The 15,847-nt window shown below is 40.0% G+C and overlaps 1 protein-coding gene across 1 annotated transcript; it reads left to right on the forward strand.

The window, feature by feature from the left end:
- Positions 1–2,286: 2,286 nt before the first annotated feature.
- On the forward strand, positions 2,287–4,300 carry LOC141607198 (anthranilate N-benzoyltransferase protein 1-like). The gene is made up of 2 exons (XM_074426558.1): positions 2,287–3,037; positions 3,590–4,300. The coding sequence occupies exons 1-2, from the start codon at positions 2,356–2,358 to the stop codon at positions 4,270–4,272; spliced, it is 1,365 nt and encodes a 454-aa protein (XP_074282659.1). The 5' UTR covers positions 2,287–2,355; the 3' UTR covers positions 4,273–4,300.
- The last annotated feature ends 11,547 nt before the right edge of the window (positions 4,301–15,847 follow it).

Below are 15,847 nucleotides of genomic sequence, written 5' to 3' on the forward strand. Positions count from 1 at the left end.
GTCAATATTAAACGGCTCGCCACTACCCCAACCCTAACCCGACCCAATTACATAAACGAGTCATTTGTCTCAACCCTAACCTGGCCCGTTTAATTTTTCTATAACCCAACCCGACCTATTTAACCATTTTTCTTTAAGCATGTCATTTTTAACCCATTTAACCCAATAAACTAATACAATAAACTACGTTTTATAACCTTATTATCCCAAAAATGATAAATGAAAATACTAATTTTAAGTTTTGTTTAATTATTGACTCAAGCGAAATACATTATGATAATTTTAAATAAATGGGTTATTCGTGTCGGGTTCGTGTCAAAAGACATCAACCCTAACCCGACCCATTTAAGTTTCGTGTCGTGTCGTGTCGTGTCAACCCAATTATTTAAATGGGTCACAAGGTGTTGACCCTAACCCGCTAACTTCATGTCGGGTTCGTGTCGTGTTTTCGGGTCGTCAGTGATTGCCGCCTCTATTTGGGATGTTTAATTCACTTGTTTACCTTTCAATACCGAGAATTCTTTGAATGGGTAATTTGATCTTCCGCATCAATTATTATTCACTTGTCGTCCAATAACAATTAGTGGTGGAAATCGGGTCAGCCGAGTCGAGTCACATCGGGTTCGGGTCATATTGGGACAACATTCCCTTTCAGGTCGGGTCGAGTTTGGGTTGGATCATTATCGGGTCCCTTTGGGTCAAATGATGCACCGGGACCGGTCGGGTTTGGGGTAGGTCATTATCGGGTCTAGTTGTTTTATCATGTTACTTCATTTTGTTACCACTAAAATTAGTTTTCAACAATTATTCAGTTTAGTTACTTCATTATTAAGTTAAACGTATCATACTAAACACTAAATCGCTTTCATTTTGTTCAATATTAATCTTAATAATTGTCGGGTTATCAATTTAATCGTGTCAATATTGGGCATGATTCATATCGCATCAGGTCGGGTTCGGGTTACTGATCATCAGGTCATGTCGGGTTACAAGTCGTCATCGGGTCGAGTCAGTTTCGATTTACCATATTCTCGGGTTCTATCGGGTCAATCAGACTTGACATCTGTAATAACATAACCACAAATGACCACTTTCGCGGCTTCGCTCTTCCTGATCTTTGTGTAAAAGACAAGGGTGAACAAATAATCTAAATCGGAACTCGGAAGGAGTATCAAAAGTGTGTTTTTGAAAACCACATCAAAATCAATTGAGTAAATTCAAAGGAGGACTTCTTTAGAATAAATTTCAAAGCACTTTTAATTTATTTAATTGAATGTGATAACATCACTTGGTTTGGTTTAATTGCTAGGCTACTTGGATTGTAAAGGGGAGGGAAGTTTCACAATATTTACGACCATAATACTAATCTAATGCAATGAAATTTCTAAATGACTTAAAAAGAAGTCCGTCATAATACTAATCTAATGCAATGAAATTTCTAAATGACTTGAAAAGAAGTCCGGTCATAACTTGAATGATGAAAGTACTAAGAAGTTAAGAACACTTGACAAATGTGGAAAACACCTTTAGTGAGGACTAGTTGATTTTTGTTGATTTGGGACATTTCAAGGATTGTGTTTTTACTATAGTACTATCTACTATGCTTTTCTTTTTCTTGAACTATAGCTAAATTCGATGAATTTGGCTATATCTGGTTTAAAATTAATGATTGTTACGATTGACATGTCAATTTTACATTTTTATCATATACTCGCATTAAATTTAGGTAAATTTTAAAATGACATTATGTCTCCCCTAAATTTAATATGTGAGAGCAATTCTAACGAACGGTCCTACATCCGGATATAGACCAATCACAACAAAATACATGCCGTATCTTAGAGTGATTGAAGTAAACTAACATATAGGTAATATAGGCAACCATGAATTTTAGTACTTGAGGTTGGTTAGGTGTGTGACTTTTCTACTTTTAAATTCACAAATTCTTATTTAATACGGAAATATCTATTAGGTCAAATACTAATCAACTTGTATAGATAAGGCAAATTTCTGATTATTTTATAGACATTTCATTTTTATCTTATTTAAAGTACTTAACTCATTTTAACCATATAACAGATATATTCGCATTAAGATAGACTGATTGTTTAAATTTCATGCATATTTTAACACATTAACTATTAGTTGGGGCCCCTTAAACCAACCAACCAACTAACAATTGAGTCTTATAATACTTTAAAATTGAGCCATGAGTTCACACATTGACTATTGAATTGCCAACTTACCAAATAGTCAAATACCCTATATATACCTCATGTCTAGCAACATTTTGGACACACCAACATCTCCTAATTAATACTCCATAGTACTACTAATATATACATACATAAAATTATGAGTATGATCAATATAAAACAATCTATTATGGTTAAACCTTCTAAAGAAACACCTCTCAAAATCCTAAATCTCTCAAAACTAGACATGATTGTCCGAGCTCCAAAAACTCATACAAATATATTCTACATTTATGAACGACCTTCTCAATCAACACCAAATTTCGACGTCGAAATTCTAAAAAATGCCCTTAGTGAAATTCTAGTACCTTTTTACCCTTTGGCGGGTAGACTAACAATGAATTTGAATAAAGATCGGTATGTGATCGATTGTAATTCAAAAGGCGCATTATTTGTCGAGGCAGAAACAAAATATAGGCTCGACGAGTTTAATAATTTTGAACCGAGTGCTAAAATGACTGAGTTAATGATCCCTAAGTGTGACTATAATAGGGAATTATCCGCGATACCTTTGCTTATGGTTCAAGTTACTTGGTTCAAATGTGGTGGGTTAGGACTCGGGTTTGCACCACATCACCATGTAGCCGATGGAGCTGCGCATATCGATTTCTTTGCCAAGTTGATGAGGTTAGCCGGTGGTTCGAGCCTTACGGTTCCTCCGGTCCATGATAGGGTCTATGTTGCACCCCGTGAACCGGGTTGTATCAAGTCTCAGCACTTACATGAGTTTGACCCAATTGTCCCGTCTCTACCGCCACATGGACGTGAATTGTCAACGTCAGGTAACAATTTCATAAAAAGTGATCATTTTTAAAAGTTGTCATTTTCTTACATAAAATGTAAAAATGGTCATTTTTTTTTATCTTAATTGGTCAATTTGTAGTTGCACCACACGACGATCGCACACAATAACTACTGATTTGATTAACATAAAATGGTTATTGTTTATACAGATGGTCTTTTAATGAATTAATTCCCTTTTGGGTTTTCAAAAGAAAAAGTTATACTTTATGAACTTGGATATAATGTACTCTCAAAATGATGAAAAAGTACATTAAATTACGATGAAATTATAAAATGTACAAATTCCCGTTTAAAGCGATATTATCCAATTGGTTGTAAAACGGACTTATTTGGTAAATAATTGTCCTTTATTTGGGGTATGATATTGATATAAATGGATTGTTTTTTTATACTATATATATACGTGGAAAAGATATTTTATACTATATATATGTGGAAAAGATATACAGTATATGAGTAGTTTTCTACGGATTAATATAGAAATTTAACATTTACGAGTAATTTTCTAACTACGTAATTTTTTTTATCAGGTAATCAAAATAATAATACAACGCAGTCACTCTTCAAATTCTCCAAGCAACAAATATTGGCCTTAAAACAATCAATATTATCCCAAGCAACCAAGAACAACCAAACCATAACCACATACGCGGCGGTAGCGGGCCAAATATGGCGCAGCACGTGCAAGGCACGTGCACTAGCGTACGACGAAGAGGTCAAGCTCTATATACCGGTGGATGGACGGTCAAGACTGAAAAATCCAACTGTACCTAAAGGGTATTTTGGTAATGTGCTATTTTTTACGGTATGTGTTGCCAAAGCGGGTGATATTATGCACAAACCGCTTTGGCACACTGCTAGTAAAATTCACGAGGCTATTCAAAAAATGGACGACGACTACTTACGATCATCAATTGATTATTTGGAATTAAAAAACGGGTTACCAGACCCGTTAATGGGTGCTCATAAAATGTTGTACCCGAACCTTTTGATTAATTCTTGGGTCAGGTTACCGTATTATGAAGCGGAATTTGGGTGGGGCCCTCCTAAGGCTGTTGGTAATTGCGAGATCAAGTTAGAAGGACTTTCGTTTTTGACGAGTGGTTCGAACAAGGACGAGGGTTTAACTTTGGCCATTAATTTGTTCTCGGATCATATGTCTCGATTTAAGAAATATTTGTACAATTTCACGTCTATAAATAGTAAGTTGTAGAATGTAAATTTAATATATTTATATTATAATATACTTGTAATATCTTTGATCATTAATTGATTCCGGGAAAAAAGAAACATACATCGGATCTATTATCTTAGATTTTACTTGTTTTTGAGTATGTGTGTGTTTTTTCTAAGCTTATTACCTTAAACTTTATTTGTTTTGAGCTTATTAAAATTTATAAGTTAGATTTTAATTTTTTTCGGTCAAAACTCAAATTTAACTAAGTTTATATATCATATTTTTAAGTTTTATTGTAATTTTTTAGGCTTAATGTTTTAGTGAATAAACTCAAACTTTTTATAATAAAACTCATAATTTTTAAAACAAAACTCAAAAACCTTGTTATAATACTCAAAAATTATAAAACTGGTGGTTGTACATCGGATTTATTCTCGTATCACATGCAATTATTGATATACAAAGTAGTATACTCCCTTGGATTTTTTAAAATTGCCCCATTTAATTAAAATACTCGTAACCAAACTTTAAAAGTAGGATAATTATAAAGAATCGGAAATAGTACGAGTATTATTTAGAGTGACGGCACTCAAAAATGTAATGCGTCTGAGGATTAGTACACACTTTTACAGTTTACAAACAAGCCCGTGATAATAAACAAAGAGAGATGCCAGTTCTAAAACGTCTTATAAGTTGTCAGTATTATACAGCTCCTTGAACAATCGCTTCTAAAGAAGTACTACCCTTTCAACCAAGTTTTGTGTTAGCAAATAGCAACACTGCATCACAATTAAGTTACTTCGTACTCCCAAATAAGACATTTATATGATGTTAGGTGGCACTTGGCAAGTTAGCAGTAGGGGGGGCCTTGATTAAAATGTCAAGATGGGCCGAGAATTAAAAATGTTCCCTCTTATATGCGAAGTATACAATTGTAATATTAAAAATAAAAAGAAGGAAATGGAGTCATTGGGGCTCATGAGAATTAAAATTGGTACCTCTTATATACGGAGTATACAATTGTAATATTAAAAATAAAAAGAAGGGAAATGGAGTCATTGCGGCTCATTTTCTGGTCTCCCCGATGAAAGGTTGCTTTGTAAACCACTTGGGGTGGGCCAGGACGGAAATGGATCCTCTCCATTTCCTTTCTCTCCATTTCCTCTCACAATCCCCTTAAATAATAATTTCTTCTCTCACCCTCATTTTCCTTTATTTTTATGCGTAAATTTAAAACCGTTAGATGATATCAAGATACGATCCGGGCCATTAATAGGCACTTGCCTCTCCATTTCTTTTGAGGAAATGGAGAGGAAATGAGCTCGGCCAGGACCATGCCCGCGTGGCCTAAGATCGACCCCTATTAACGGTGGTGTAAATGCGATTATATACCTTATAATGATGATTTTAAAGAAGATTAAATAATAAAGTGTATAACATCTCATTATAAATCCACAATGGATTAAGGCTGGTCAAACATGCGGGCAAGCCTGGTGTCACGATCCGGTACTTTTGCCGGATCGTGGTGCGCACCCTTGCCCAACTCTAGGGTAAGAATACAAGCAACAAAGGGTCTTGTACTAGTGAGGGATCGCCCACTAGCACGTTTCTCGGGACTCGGGGTGTGTGTCGGGAATCATAGTCACGATTATCAAAGTCCGGCACACGAAAGCAATAAAAGTAAATAATACGATTATTGTAAGCAAGAGACAAGCAATATCAAGCTTAAAGATGAGAAGCGGTTGTTTATTGACTAGCACCTCTCATAGAGGCAAATTTGATAGTTTGGTCCTGGTAGCAGGATACATTGATTGTGCAGAATATCGATATGTTTTCTAAACGCCTAAAAACATATCTTAAACTAAAAACGAGACTCCAAGATTCGACACGCAGGAAGTACTCTTGGAGTACTAAATGAAACTAAAAACAGAAATGAAAATACATAAGCGAAAATATAAAATCTAAGGGCTCGAAGTGAAAGGACCGCGCGCGCAATTCTCAGAGATTATGCGGCTAAATGTGCGGCTCCTTACACCTGGCACAACCACCCATCGCGTCAATTTCTTCCCGGCCCAGTCGGGCCCGATACTAGACCGATCCGACCCGTCAAATACAAGAAGCAGGTCCGGGTCGAACATATCTTAACCGACCCACCCAACTCGGACCCACACTTGGGCTGCCCCTCGAATTGGGTCCCGGTCCACCTTCACCAAGCTCACTACGTCCCCTTCCTCGGGTCGTGCCCGGGTTCAACAAGTTTAGCCTGTCCGTTTCACCAACCCTAGAAGAGACATAGGCAAGTTCTAATTTTCATTATTACCTCCCATTATTTTAAGGGTTTTAATGTTTTATGACTTGGTTGTAAGTTGTAACCATTTGACAAGTAATGTGATGGAATTATGTAGTATGCGACTCTTCAAAAACAAAATTCCATTTATAAGGTAGTCCTATTTGATGGTTGCGTTTTTTTTTTGGCGGAATGTAAGAATTTCATTAATCACAACACACAATATTACAGCTTCTCCTTCAACATTAGAGCATGTCTTTCAATTAACCAACATATAAATTGATGTATGGAATACTACCTTGTTCAGACCTGCTTATGCAATTCCCATTACATTTACAAGAAATATTTATTCAGATGGTTGTCTAATTTAATTATTTAAGCTACTTTGTTTAAGGGCAATGATAATGCTACAATTATTATTGTTAATGCCACGAAAACTTAGTGTATTGGAAATTGGTTGATTTGACATTTGTTAGAATATATTTGTTGTGATGACATGCCTATTTTAACCATGCTTTAAGATGTTCCATTTCAGAATTTAGCCCACTTCCCCAATCAATAATTAATCAATGTTTAAAGTCAAGAAGTGTTGATGAAGCTACCCAAGAATTGTGTTGTAATAAGAGTCACTTATGTAAGGGTAAGAGAGTATGGTACTAAGGCAACAGTAAGCAGGACTGTTGTTTGACAACGGTCTGCTTTCTAAGGCAACAGTAAGCAAGACTGTTGCTTTAGCTCGTGTCACTTGAAGGAAGTCTTCAATTTCAAAAATACTCATATTTCCAAATACAAACTTCTATTTTTGAAATACTCATTTCTGATATTTGAATTCTATGAAAGGTTGTTTTTTAAGAAAAGAATATTCTAATTACATCTTTCAAAAGATTTTATCTCAAAATGGCAATACATTTTATCATACCTTTTGGAAAGAGGAACTTGTTTCTTTCCAAAATTCTTTCTCTAAAAATGTCTTCACTTGGTTGTCAATCTTGCTTTGACTAATTTTCAAAGGCCTTTTAAAGATAATAACAAAGCTTCTTTCCTTCTTCAACCGTTGGAAGAATGCCCCCTTTTATGCAAACTTGGTTAAGTCAAAAATATTTGTTTTCTATCATATGTCTTGACTTTTAAACCCTAGTTTGCTTCCCTATAAAAGGAGCACTGTTCTCCTTCATTTCTTAAGACTTTTCTGAGAATTTCAAAGTGTGTTGCAAAATTGTTTTCTAAAGAACTCAAAGCTTTTATTTCTTTTGCATAATATTTCTAAGTCTTCCAGTGACAGCAGTCTTCACTACCGTTGCCTTAAATATTACATTCTCTTACCTAAAATCGTTTGATCAATATGTTGTCCTTATCAATTATTTCATAGAATCAGTTTGAGGAAGCTTGACCTTGTAAACATTCTAGTTAGAGTCTTGAGTTTCTAGACGGAGTAGTCTTAGAACTCGTGTCGCAACCGGAGTAGGTTGTTGGTCCTTTTATTGTAAGTGTTTAAGTAGTCGGAGTAGATCACTTCACTTATGAATAAAAGAAGATTGGACGTAAGCCCTTAAAGTGTTGGCCGAACCAATTCAAAAACATCGTGTTGATCTCTCGTTACTTTTATTTCCGTTGCACTTATCTTACTTGTTCTTCACTTACGTTTTTATTTAACAACTGTTATGAATTCTATTGCTTTTGGTCATTAGCCTCAATCTCTTGTGCTAAGACAAAACAAGCAGCAGTCAGATCAACCGTTGCCTTACAATTCAGTAATCATTTTTAACAACATGATACACTCTTAATGAATCAATTTATTTGATGTATCCACTTGTCGTTCAAATCATTAATCAACTTGCTTTAACTCAATAAAGATCAAGTTGAATTTTTTAAAATAGTACCTAATTCACCCCCTCCCCCTCTTAGGTACTTAGAATCCTAAACTCTTCAATTGGTATCAGAGCCTCGTGCTCTTGATAAAGGCTAACCACCTTAGAGTTTGATTCTTGGGATATGGATTCCTCAAAACACTCCAAGATCCCGATCTTTACCGGCGAGAATTTTGGATGTTGGAAGCTCAAAATGGAGCACTATATCAAAAGTATCGATTATCAATGTTGGAAAATCATTGAGGACGAACCTCTTGTTATTGAGGAAACCGACGTTCTTACGGGTTCTACTAAAGTCAAGGCCGAAAAAGATTACAATGAAAATGATTTTAAATTGGACGAAAAGAACTCGAAAGCAATGTCGATTCTTCAACGGTGTGTAGGTGACGCCGAAGTTAGTCGGATTTCCGGATATCCTACGGCCAAACTAATTTGGGACTCCTTTGTTCTTGGCTATGAAGGGACGTCTCAAATTAGAAAACACCGTATTGATCTTCTCATACAACAATATGAGATGTTTCACATGGCTAAGGACGAGTCAATAAATAGCTTTTCATCTCGCTTTTCGTGTATTATCAACGAACTAAAAAGTATAGGGAGAAATTTCGAGTCTGAGGACATCATTCGAAAAATTCTTCGTAGTTTTACCACTAACTGGCAACCTAAGGTAACCGCCATAGAGGAGGCCAAAGATTTATCCATTCTATCTCTTCATGAACTAATATGATAACTAATGGCTCACGAGTTTAATCTCGATAAGCATTCTAGTGAATCTTCAAGGGGAAAGAATCTTGCTCTAACAGCCTCTTCAATTGATGATGAGGATGAAGAGGAAGATGAGTTTGCTTTGTTCTCTAAGAACTTAGTTGGAATGGTGAATGACCATGGATATAAAAGGTTCAACAACAATTACACGAAAAAACGTTTTCCAAAGAAAAGACCCTCTACCACTATTGGATGCTTTAAGTGTGGTGACAAATCACATCAAATTAAAGAATGTCCTAAGTGGGATGAGATTAAGTCTAAAGATAAGCGAGATAAGGCTAAAAAGGACTACAAAAACTGGGTCATGTCCGCCATTTGGGGAATGTCCGACTCCGAGGACGATGAAATCATCGAGGATGAACTAGAGGCTAAAATGTGTCTTACAAATCATCTTAAGGACAAAGTCTCCAAACCCTCTAAATCTGAACATCTTAGATGTCTTATGGCTCATCCCGATGATTCCGACTCGGATTCCGACAATGAGGTAAAACTTCTAAAGGCCAAGGCTATGACTTACTCCAAAGAAAAAGCATGTAAGCTTCTAAATAAACTCTTTGATAAATGTCTTTCACAAACTGAAAAGTTGGATCTCATGCAAGATGAGATAGAGGAAATTGCTCAAGAAAACTTTCACCTTAAAAATGAACTTAAGGCAACAGACAGTGTGACTGTTACCTCTGAGGCATACAATGAGGTGAAAAGAGTAAACAAATTGAACAAAGAGTTGTCAAATGAACTAGAGTGTCTTAGGTCGAACCCCAATGATGTTTCTGATCTTAAGAATGTCAATACTACTCTGATTTTACAAATGTCCATGATAACTAAGGAACATGATGAACTTCTAAATGAAGAATCCATATCTAAAGGTGTAATTGATGACTTAGTTGATGAAATAGAAGAACTTAAAACAACAGTGTCTCAGACTGTTATCTCTGACAGTGTCAAATGAACTAGTCATTAATCTGTCAAAAGAGAATGGGTGTCTTAAAGTCAACTTAGATGCCTCCAAAAGGGAGATTAGAATGCTTCATGAAAAGTTTGTCAAACTTCAAAATGAATCTCCCGAATGTAGCTCGTCTAGACCCAAAATTATTCATATAGATAGATGCATCTCGAGTCTTAAGCTTAATGTTCAACAAAAATCTAAAACTTTTATGGAATTAAAATCTGAGTATGTCTTAATGAAAAAGGAGTTAGAAAACTCTAAAGAAAGGAACAAGTATCTCACCTTTAAAGTCGATGAACTAAAAAGGGAACTTGTTGAGGCTATGAATGTGTCAAAGAATTGGAAAGGAAGTCAAAATGTCTTAAATTTCCTCACCAATCAGTCCAAGACATGTGATAAAAATGTCGGTCTCGGTTTCAAATGGAACAGTCAGTCCGACTGTTGCCTTATAAAACCGGATCCAACTCAAACTGACTTTCGAAGAAGGAAATATGTTGGATTTCCCGAGTACATCATTTGCAACTATTGTGGTAAAACCGGTCATGTCTTTAGTGCTTGCAAGAAAAGACATAATGACATTAACAAAAACATTAAGGTTGTCAAGTATGGATTCGAAAAGATATGTTGAGAAATTAAAAGGATAAAAAGGGACCCAAATTTATTTGGGTTCCTAAACTCAAAGTCTAATCTTGTGTAGGGCTTAGTGAGAGGCGGTCGTAATTGGTACTTGGATAGTGGATGTTCTCGTCACATGACGGGAGATAGAATCCAATTCCTCATTTTTTATAGGAAGTTAATTACATGGAGAGTTAATTAAATGGAGAGTGCAACTTCCCTTATTTTTTACAAAAAAGTGGCAATCAAACAACTCCACTTTTTGTAATTCATGGGAAATTTCACTTCCCATATTATTCCAAGGGCAACAAAACAACCCTTGAGAATGCACGTATATTTAGTTCTATTTTTAGTTTTTATTTTCTACGATGAGAGATTGATGAAAGTACGCACTAAATTTCGTGTAAGGCATTTTTACACATAAATAGTGTAAATGTTAGTGAGTGAAAGTAGTTATTATTTGTTTTACAATGAACTTGTGTTAATATTTAGCTAAAACTAGAGGTCTCGAGTTCGAGTAATGGAAATATAACATGTTAAAACTCATGAAGGAGATGTTTATCGATTTAGTGAATCCTACTAGATCGAATTCAAGCTAAACTAAATGACATACACCCAAAAAAAAATTATTGAAGAACGATTACATATCGGATTAAATATTTACATATTGAAGAATTAGTACAAAAATAAAAGTGATTCAAACACTTTATTTTGTTTAAATGTTTTCTAAGGAAACCCGTTTTGTTTACTCTACATTGATTTCTTGAAGGAATCTTACAAATTAAGGGGTTTATGGGCTTGTGACGGGGTTACGCGCCATTTTAACATGGTATTAGTAGACCTTGGACAGCGGATTGGGTGGGGGTGAGCCCGATCCTAGGTCACGGGCTGGAAGCGGGTCAGGCTGGGGTTGATGACCCTGGACCGGCTCGGTTGGCCAAAAAGGGTGGTGGGCCATGCAGGTCAGGCGGGCTAGGAAGGAGTGAGCCCGATCCTAGCCTGGTTGGAGGAGCGGGTTAGGTGGGCTTGGAACGGGGCCAGATGAGATGTGATCTGATTGAGCGGGTCGAGCCAAACCGTACTTCTGTCTAGCTCTGGGTATTAGAGGAGTTAAAAAACTTTAAGGGAATTAATTTCGAAACACAAATTCTTCTTTCTGATGGACATATGCGTCTTAGTTTACAGAATGCTTAGGCATGGCAAAAATCTTTTTTCATGTATTTAGTAAGTTAGTACTTGATCCGTTTTATTTTTAGATGAATATGACTGGGGATGGCAATGGGTAGGGTGTAACACCCCCTCATACCAAGGTACCTTACCAGGACTACCCCAGCATGAAAGGTTGTTACCATCTCGGTTGCCCGAGGTTAGTATATATCAAAAGCAACAGTCCAAACACATTTATTAATGTACGGTAGTTATAAAAGTTACATAGTCTCCAAAATCTAATAAACGAATTATCCAAATGGCAACAACTACCAAAACAATAACTAAGGCTCGTGGTGGTGTCATCTAATCCAGCGTGGTGACTCTCCCATAACTGCCCCAAGCTCAATAAATGTATCACCTGTCACAATCTGCTCACCATCCCCGAATGGATCTTCGCAGGTTTTACAAAACAACAACACGGGGTCAGTACTACTCAATCAATATAAGACAGCAAACAATACAACCAGCTGATCATCGATTTCACACACAATAACCGATTACACACCGAAGTGTGTAGCCCTGCCAGATTACCCATCGCAACAGGTAATCCTCGCCGCCAGTGGGTGACCGCAGCCCATCCCCACCTAGTCCAGCTCATCAACGAGCGACTAACAATCCCTGTCCCTTAATGTGCACATCCCCTCCCGTGACGGGTTCCGCGGAGGGCGAACTAGGGTGTGAAGCCACTCCCGCAAGTGACTCCACCACAATCATACACACACAGTATCACAACATCACAACCGTCACAACACAACCACACCAACACCGTCATCACAACACCCATACTCCGATGATCAGCAGATAACAACAATTACAACACAAGCACAGTCTTAAATCAATTAACGATGAATCGAGTAGGAAAACCCTACCTTTTCGCAATCCGATATGCTCTAATCAATCATACAATATGCATAGCAATTACCACATCGTCACCTACAACAATTATAATCAACAATCAACACACATATAATGACCAAACCCTAAACCCCCAAATTAACCCAAAACAATAATTAGAGCTGATGGGGCATATTCTGCACCCGCTGACCAAGTCAACACATTGAGCAAGGTCAAAAATATCCACAGCAAGTCAACGGCTTAGACCCTAACAAGCGACGAGGCACATCGGCTGTCAGATGGGTCCCGGCCGGGGCAACCAGCCAGCCGGGGCACACATCCGCGAACTCATATCCAAGACCCCTCGGCGGTGAGTCAACAGGGCCCGCCGGCCTGCCATAGGTTCCTCGGCCGAGGGGTAGATCAGTCTTTCCACCTGCTAGCCACTTGGCCACTACGTGACAAAAGGTGAAAGTCTATAAATACTCCTCAACTATCATTGAGGAAAGGATCCACAATTTAACCTAAGAATCACTATTCATCTGGTAATATCTTCCTTATCTCTCTACAATATATACTTCACCAAGTAACAACAACTTATCTTTCTAAGTTTACTGACTTGAGCGTCGGAGTGAGTTCGCTCGGCCCAAAGCCGAGCCCTCAGTTTGCTCATTGTTTCAGGAGACCGCAAGGAGGAGTTAACAAAAGACGTCATTCTACAAGCACGGGTGGTGACAAATAAACTGCTCTGGAATTACACCCGGAACAATTGGCGCCGTCTGTGGGGAAAGATACTAGAAGCTAGTCACATTCATTCCCAAACAAAAAAAAAACAAAACAAAAACCCACCCAAAAAGCTAAGAAGATGTCGAAACAACCAGAGAAGGTGTTGGTGGAGAACAAATTCTACCAAGACGACACATTCCACAACTCGGAAATCGGGCAGTCCCCCACCGGCCGTATCACGGATACGACGAACGGGACGCCAAGGGAACAAGATATGCCGCTGCCCGCCGACCTGGTCACCGTCATGGGACATGTGGTTGATGCGGCAAAGTCGGCTACTCCCGGACATAATCGGTAGTACGTCACCACACTTTGTCACACCGACAAGAGCGGCGGAACCCGTCCGGAGACCAGGGCCCCGGAGAATGTGACTCCAAGAGACTTGAATAGAGCACCGGAAGAAGGCGGCCTGTCAAGACGCCGGGGAGCCCCAGCGCTAGTGGTAGACCTGAGTCCTTCCCGCACTCGCGGGAGGACGGCGTCGCCGCCGGCCGACGAGGCACCCCCCAGAGGAGTGAAAGAAGTCCGACTCGCCAGAGTCGGAGAAGAAGCCCGACTCACCAGAGTCGGAGAAGAAGCCCTTCCCGCCACGGGGAGAGGAGCCGGACTAGGGATGTGAGGAGCCGATCGCCGCGCGTCGTTCGGCACGTGGTCAGACAGCCCCTCAGCGCCTACGTCCTAGATACCCCGGTGCCGACTAAGCTGAAGTTGCCACCTATAGCATACAAGGGAGAAGGCGGCCCAACCGACCACGTCGAGGCTTACGAGTCTCACATGTCAGTATGGGAGCAACCCGATGGGGTTTGGTGCCGAGTCTTCCCAACGACGCTGCATGGAATGGCACAAAGTTGGTACAAGGGGCTGCCCGACGGCTCGGTATACTGTTACGCCGACCTAAGGGACGCCTTCCTAGCCCAGTACTCTTGCAATAAGAGGAGGGCCGTGGAGACATCGGACCTCCTAACTATTAGGCAGGAGGGGGGCGAGTCTCTACGAAGCTATGTGAAGAGGTTCGATGCCAAGGTTCAGCAGATTCGAGAGATTAATCCCGAAATGGCGGCCTTGCGCGATGAAAGGCCTCCCAAGGGGAGACTTAAAAACGAGCTCATCAAGTCCGGAGGCCTGGGCTTAGACGCCGCCAGGAAGATGGCCGATCAAGCCATCAAGGTAAAGGACTATCACAAGACTGGGTCGGCCAGCCGGGCCGGGCACTCGAGAGAAGAAGAGCCACCGGGAGGACAACCCGGATGAAAGACGCCGTGACAATAATAGGTCACGGTCGATAAATCTGCGCGAAAGCGAGCTCGGCGGGCGCCGGGGGGAGTTCGGGAACATACCACCAAAGGCGGTACCGTGATCACACCCCCTGGTTGTATCTGCCCGAGGTCTTCGCCCGAGCAAGGGCGAGGGCCGAAAATGGGAAAGGCTTCCCAAGCCGAAGGGAGACGGTGACACGAGCCGATCTTTGTGAGTACCACGGCCACACCGGTCACCTTATCGACAACTCGTCGGCATCCAAGAATGCCATTGAAGAGCTAATCCGGAAGGGGAGCCTCGGCAAGTATGTTGCCAAAGGCCAAAAGACTGAGGCCGGCGGTTCAAATAATAAATCCGTCTTTGAATGGATAGGAGTGATCCATGTTGTCATCGGGGCAACGAGAACGGTGGGTCCGCTCATGGGCACAAACGGCACCTGAACGAGCCGTATCGGGCCATCAACTTTGTGCCCAAAACAGCAGTCCCCGCTTCCAACATCCCCGATATGACTATTGGGAAGAAGGACTACGAGGGAGTCATCGCTCCTCACAACGACCCACTCATAGTCCACTTGGACATCTCCAACCACCTGGTCAAGAGGTGCACGATTGACACGGGCGCCTACACGAACATCATGTTCGGGAATGCTTCATCAACCTCGGCACCGAAAGTCAAGGACCTAAGCCCTTGCGCCACCCACTGTCAGACTTCTCCGGGGCCGGACTAGTACCCCAGGGTCAATCGGGATCGCCGTGATGTTCGGCGAAGGGATTGCGGCTAAGAATGTCCTAGCCGAGTTCGTGGTCATTGACGGCTCGTCCGCCTACAACGTTCTTATCGGCCGAGTCACTCGAGCGAGGCCGACGCAGTGATGTCCATACGGGCCCGACACGATGTATGTCTCGGACCGGGGGGGAAGCGCATAAGCTCGTCTCCAAGGACGAGAAGGACGAGGTGGTCAACGTCCGGATATCCGCCAGAGGATGCAACTTGCAATCCCTCAAAGCGGCAAAGAAGTCAGAGAGGGGGAAAAGCCCATCCTTA

This window comes from Silene latifolia, chromosome 10 (assembly GCF_048544455.1).
Source record: "Silene latifolia isolate original U9 population chromosome 10, ASM4854445v1, whole genome shotgun sequence".
NCBI lineage: Eukaryota > Viridiplantae > Streptophyta > Magnoliopsida > Caryophyllales > Caryophyllaceae > Silene > Silene latifolia.